A 7,206-nucleotide genomic window follows, 5' to 3' on the forward strand; every position below is an offset into this window, starting at 1 on the left:
CCCTGCTGCACACAGCGTTTTTGTTTAGAGTGTCGGGTGCAGAGCTTGAGGCTCGTAACTTCGCGGTCACACCCTGCTTGTGATGTCACGGCCACACCACCTCATTGCAAATCTATGGGAGGGGGTGTGACAGTCATGCCCCTCCCATAGACTTGCATTGAGGGGGCGTAGCTGTGATGTCATGAGCGGGGCGTGGTCGTGACAACACAAGCCTCCGCATCGCCAGTCATCCAGCAGAGTGAAGTTCGCTTCGTGCACTGGATGTCTTGGGTGCCGCAGCTGAGATCGCGGGGTTCCACAGCGGTGGGACCCCCATGATCAGACCTCTTGTCCCCTATCCTTTGGATAGGGGAGAAGATGTCTAGGGGTGGAGTATCCCTTTAAGAGGTTAATTGGATTCTGCTGTTCTGTGCACACTTCGGAAATGGATTCATATGCTGACAAAAGAATGAACATGCTCATTCTTTCAGCGGAATCTGGTACTGCATTGCAATCAATTTAATCAGCACTATATGTCTGCGCAGCTAAACTGATTTTCTGTATTGTGCATGGGCCCTTCTTAATGTTCAGCTTTTTTATACGTTTTCCTAATATTGCAGCTTGGACTTGAAAGTAAAGATTCTCTTGATGTTGAAAATCCTGGGCCACAAAGTGCAGATGCTCCAGCACAGACAAATTACTTTCTGCAGTACATTAGCTCCAGGTAAGGTCATAAGACTGCCCCTACGTGGTGGCCATTACCTTATCAAATAGAATTAATGAGGATTTTGCAATCAAAATTGATTGATTGGCCTATATTCAAAATAGGTCATCAATAGCTGAATGTGGGGTGCCGACATCTGTTCTGCAAAGCTGCTTTGGCTTGAACTCTGCAGAAAACAGAGCTAACTGCTTCTGGCAGAGTGGCTGTGCCTGGTTATTACAGCTCAACACTTGAAAACACAGAACATCTCTCGACACAGTATTTCAATCACAGAGAAGATTGTATGGCACAAATCAACAGGCACGAGGTGTATCTTAATCCTCACTGTATCAACTTATATAGAGTGTACCTTAACATCGTGGCTTGGTGCATAGACATCTTTAAGATAAAATTAATCACAAACTCAAAGATGTGCTTCATTCCTTTCTTTTATTTCTTATTTCTCTTCTAAACAACTTCGCAGAGTAAAGTGTGAATTTCAACATAAGATGTCTGGTCTTACCCAGGTCAGATGGAATACGAATTGTGCTCTATATCATTTGGCAGGATGGAGCACAGGTCGTATTCCATCCGGGTCACAAAGTTTACTCTGTGAAGTTGTTAACAAGAGAAATAAGAAGTAAAAGAAAGGAATGAAGCAGGTCTTAGAGTTCGTGAGTACTTTTATCTTAACCCCTTAAGGACCAATACAAATAAACCTGTACGCCCCTGAAAGACCAGGCCTGTTTTTTTTAAATCGGGGATGTCTGTCTTTATTAGAGAATAACTCTGGTAACGTTTTGCCAATCACGATAATTCTGACATTGTTTTTTTGTCACAAGTTGTCCTTCATGTACATAGTAAAAGTAAGCCGATATCATTTGTAGTTTTTTTTTTACAATGTAAAAAATCATGAAATTTTTACAAAAAATGAAGATTTTTTGCTATTTTAACACTAATAGGTTGCATATATTTATACATACTGACCAAATAGTTTATGAAACTTATACTTTCAGATGTCTACTTTATTTTGACGTCATTTTTTTGTTTTTAATTAACATTTTAAATTAGTTAGAAGCCTAACAATTTAACTTGAAATTTTGAAAATTTGAAAAGTACATCTTTTTTTATGTGCTATGCAAGGTTTGCAGAAATTAAAAGGTAGTAGAACATAGGAACACCCCTCCAAATGACCCCATTTTAAAAACTAGACCCCTCAAGGCATTCGCTAGGGGGTACAGTGAGTATTTTAACACCATAGTTTTTTGGCAGGAATTATTACAACGTCAGTGTTAAAAATTCGAAACTTGCAATTTTTCACAAATGCATCATTTGGGGGGCATATTTTTTGTACCTCACTTCTGATATTGAAAGAAATGCACCCTATATTTTATTTAGCTGCTTGTCCCATGTTCGGGAATACCCCCGCTTTAGCCATATATGGTTCCTTGGCCGCGTGGTAGGACTCAGGACAGGAGCGCCATTTGGCTTTCAGGGCACAACAGTACCCCCACCCCCACAAGTGACCCCATTTATATACCACACCCCTACAAGTTATTGGCTGGACCAGGGACCTCTCTGATTGGTCCTTGGTCGGCTGGCAGTATAACGCGTCTGTCTGTGACAGTTAAGGCTCCTGATTGATATATCCGCCATGTTGTGGGAATAAGCACCCGCTCATGGCGAATATATCCATCACTGCTGCGGCTGGGTAGCTCAGTGTGTCCGCTCATGACTGCTGGCGGGAAATCCGCCGCTATGAGTGGACACACAAAGCTACCCAGCCGCAGCAGGGAGCTCATTAACGTGACTGCTGCATAATGTGTAGGATCACATGGTGGACATCCGCAGCATATTACATGCTGCGGATGTCCGCCAATGCGATCCTACACATTATGCAATTTTTTTTATTAGATTCATTTAATAAATTTATTTTTAATAAATATATATATTTACACTTATTTTTTACACTTTTTAATGCTTTGGAATACTTAGTATTCCAAAGCATTGCAGTTATATGCTGCCTGCCAGTTTTCACTAGCAGGCAGCATATTAGGACGTGCCTCTGGCACGTCCTACAGGCAATACCCAGGGCAGACCTGGAGCCCCCTCCCTCTGTCAGAACTCCTTACAGCACGCGGTCACTTCTGACCGCGGCTGTAAGGGTTAAACTGTCGGGAGTGAAGTGAACTTCACTCCCGGCAGTGCGGCAGGTCCCGGCCAGCCGCGGCCAAACATAGCACCCCGCGATCGCGATGCGGGCTGCTGCAGAGGAGACAGAGGGAGCCCCCTCCCTCTGTCATAACACTTACAGCCCGCGGTCACTTCCGACTGTGGCTGTAAGGGTTAAAACTGCCGGGACCGAAGTTTACTTTGGTCCTGGCAGTGCAGCAGGGTCCCGGCTGTGTGATACAGCAGAGTCCCTGCCGCGATCTCGTGGGTGCACTGGGCAGCACCCACGAGAATAATGGACGAGTATAGACGTCCAGGTGCGGGAACGGCCACTAACCTGGACGTCTATACTCGTCCGTGGTCGTTATCGGGTTAAAGGAGACTTTTTCTATTCCATCCTGCCCAAGCTGCAAAAAAAGACAAAACAAACTTTCACTTACTTCCATATGTTCTCCCGGAGCTCCGCAACAGCTGATCGGTCGGCCGGTGATAGGCTGAAACGCTGTGTGATGTACCGGGCTAAACAGCCCTGCTGACCGATCAGCTGTTACGGAGCTGGAGGGAAGTGAAAGTCTTTTTTTGCAGCTTGGGCAGGACGGAATAGAAAGTCTGCGCCGGACATCTCCTTTTAAAGATGTCTATGCACCTAACGCAAGCCACGATGTCCAGGTACACTCTATATAAGTTATTACAGCTTAGTTCCTGTTGACAGCAACGCCATAATAGACCTGTTCTGGAGATTGCTATGGGACACCCTCTCTTTCCTCTCTTTTAATATATGCTATGAAGTCTGCTTAAAGGAAAACGGTCACCCATTCACCTTCACTAAACCCAATACATCGGGTTATAGTGCGGGTGAACAGGAGATGGGTGCAGGCTCTCTGACTAAAATACGTACCTGCAGTCCGGCGCCTAGTTCCTCTGATCGGCTTCTTTCTTCTGTAAATTGGATTTGAATATTCATTAGCGCTAGTCACGTGAGCGACTGTGCCTACTGAGCGCTCACGTGACCAGCGACCATGAATATTCAAATCCAGCCAATGCGCAATTCAGCGCAGATCTTCAGAGGGACCAGGGGCTGGACTTTAGGTGACCGGTGTATTTGGTTTAGTGTGGGGGAATTTTGTAAACCTTTTGTACAATGTGGATTATAACTATAAATATGTATATTTGTAATGTACATTGGTTAAAAAAAAATGTATATTTTTGGGTGCAAAAAATGCTATGTATTGCCTGAGTGTCTGTGAATAGGCAAAATACAGGAAGTGTGGGCAGACAAGCAGAGCTCTGTTATACACCCCCGTCTCGCACAGCAATTGACGAGCCAGGAGCCTTTACAGAGCCTCTCTGCACAGAGACATACAGGTGCTAGCTGCAGGGACAGCATTTTTTTTTTTTACCCCCAAAAAGCTAATTTTTTAAACATTTCATATATTACAAACATAAATGTGATCTACATTATATAAAAATTTTTTGCGAACGACAGGTGTGTGTGTGTGTGTGTGTGTGTATATATATTAATATAATATGTGTGTGTGTTTTTGTGTGTGTGTGTGTGTATGTGTATATATGTATATGTATATATATGTGTATATATATGTATATATATGTATGTGTATGTATATATGTATGTGTATGTATATATATATATATATATATATATATATATGTGTGTATATATATATATATATATATATATATATATATATATATATATATTAAATTAGAATAAATCTGCAGCACACAAGTCCAATTGAAGTGAAAAAATGTATTCCATAAACAGGTGAAATGTTACAGCGACGTTTCAACCAGCTCTCCTGGTCTTTCTCAAGCCTAACACAAGTGTCACAAACTTCGTGTTTTATAGGTATATCCATTCAAAATACACAAATCATGTGCAAATACCAATTCAAATCAATATAAAAAAAAACATATGGTTTACATCAAAACTCAACAATGTTGTGTTACATCACATATGTAAAGTACAACGTACTCATCGTGCCATAGTGTATCAAAACCTTCATAAATCCCAATAGTGTCCTGATTAGTCAGTCAGAACAGTTGTGAAAGTGCATTAAAATCATTTAAAAACAATAACATGCAGTTGGTATGGGAGGTATCACTCACCGCTGTAATGGAGATGAGCGTGGGTAGTTTTCCAGTGCGCATGCGCACCTCTTGTGTGTGTATCAAATCGGAAGCATGGGGTAGTATACAGACGTCACATAAACTGTGCGTCGCATCTAATGAAGGTCACGCTCGAGCTTATTCGTCTGCGCACGCGTACAGCGTTCCAAGCCTCGATTTCGTGATGTAGCGTCCCTATCACCTTGGAAACCCGCTACTAGTGTTCAACATATTCATCAGTAAGTATTATTGTGATCAAAACAACATAAATCAAATAAAAATTAAAAGAAATCAAAACCAAAATGTAAATAAGGATCTCAACGTTTCATTCAATACTTGCACATCACCCCGTACATTCGCAATTATATGGAACGCTAGGATTCGGCATCAGATACAGGCACAATGAAGTGTCAGCGTCCAATGTCTTGGGAGCCCGCAGGCCAGTGGAGACCATAGTCTGAGGACACCACTGGACCACAGCTCACATAGATCGCGCTCCTATAGACCATACCAGGTCACATTTACCAGGGGCTCATAGCATGCATACTATGGAACTGCGTCCATAAGAGACCTTCTCTGTAGTCCTTGGCAACAGACTACTACCACAAAATAAACATAAATAAAATAAAATGATAAAAATGAAAAGATGAATAAAACAACAAAATAACAAAAAAATATAAAATATATATAAAAATAAAATAAAAAATAAAAACAAATAAAAATGAAAAAAATTAATAAAATAGAAAATATATAAAAAATGTGAAACCTAGTGTGTATCAATAAAGAAAACTGTGTAGTTACATAATATATACCCCATGCTTCCATTGAATCACCACATAAACATGAAATCGTATAGTCTTATTTATTCAAGTAATTACACTAAACAGATAACATTGATATTCAAACGGTGAGTGACCAATCCTATTCCATACAGGCATTGCAAGAAAAGAGAGAGAACAGAAAAAATTAATTTGCATTCTCCAACCTAACCTTAGGTTATTCAACATGATATGTATAATCACTTGTGTTATATACACCAATGTTGATCAGTAACGACACCTAGAAGTCACAGATAATGTTTATCTCCCCATAACTCTATGTGAAATTTTGAAATCTACATTCAAACCTTCTGGTCTTAATGAATTAAGGGTATTTATCCATTGCAGCTCACGTCTTTTTAAACGGCCCTGTCTATCTCCACCCCATTTCATGGGTGGGATATGATCTAGGACCATAAATCTCAAGTCCCTCTCTTTATGTTGGCATTCCGAGAAGTGTTTAGAGACCTTCATTAGATGCGACGCGCAGTTGATGTGACGTCTGTATACTACCCCATGCTTCTGATTTGATACACACACGAGGTGCGCATGCGCACTGGAAAACTACACACGCTTATCATCTCCATTACAGCCGTGAGTGATACCTCCCATACCAACTGCATGTTATTGTTTTTAAATGATTTTAATGCACTTTCACAACTGTTCTGACTGACTAATCAGGACACTATTGGGGATTTATGAAGGTTTTGATACACTATGGCACGATGAGTACATTGTACTTTATATATGTGATGTAACACAACATTGTTGAGTTTTGATGTACACTGTTTTTTTTATATTGATTTGAATTGGTATTTGCACATGATTTGTGTATTTTGAATGGATATACCTATAAAACACGAAGTTTGTGACACTTGTGTTAGGCTTGAGAAAGACCAGGAGAGCTGGTTGAAACGTTGCTGTAACATTCACCTATTTATGGAATAAATGTTTTCATTGTTTCACTTCAATTGGACTTGTGTGCTGCGGATTTATTCTAATTTATTATTTACATCTGGACCCCTGACCAAGGACCGTGTCTGTGTGCACCAACTTCACTTTTTTTTTCCCCCGAGTGCTGCTTCCCTCTTCATTTTATTTATTTTTATATATATATATATGTATGTATGTATGTATATATATATATATATATATATATATATATATATATATATATGATATATATTATCTATCTTTCATATGTGGGAAGATAAAAAAGATAATCCGCACCGGGTTCGGCAACTCGCGTTTCTATGTGGAAATGACCACTGGATCAGAGGAGGACATCACTTGTGTGCGCTCAGAGGCGATAACCGGCTATTTCGCGCACTTGCGCTTCATCCGGCTTCAGTATATGTCATCGCGCAGTGGAGTTTTATAGCTGCTGGTGAAATAGTGCATTAGATC

The 7,206-nt window shown here is 40.5% G+C and overlaps 1 protein-coding gene across 2 annotated transcripts in view; it reads left to right on the top strand.

Annotated features, from left to right (window-relative positions):
• The window catches only part of RANBP3 (RAN binding protein 3), a 161,797-nt gene that overhangs the window by 87,512 nt on the left and 67,079 nt on the right, over positions 1 to 7,206 (top strand). For both annotated transcript variants that reach the window (XM_056570817.1, XM_056570828.1), the window contains exon 10: positions 600 to 703. In XM_056570817.1, coding sequence (XP_056426792.1) covers positions 600 to 703 — 104 coding nt within the window. The remainder of the gene's footprint in view (positions 1 to 599; positions 704 to 7,206) is intronic.

This window comes from Hyla sarda, chromosome 1 (assembly GCF_029499605.1).
Source record: "Hyla sarda isolate aHylSar1 chromosome 1, aHylSar1.hap1, whole genome shotgun sequence".
Classification (NCBI taxonomy): domain Eukaryota; kingdom Metazoa; phylum Chordata; class Amphibia; order Anura; family Hylidae; genus Hyla; species Hyla sarda.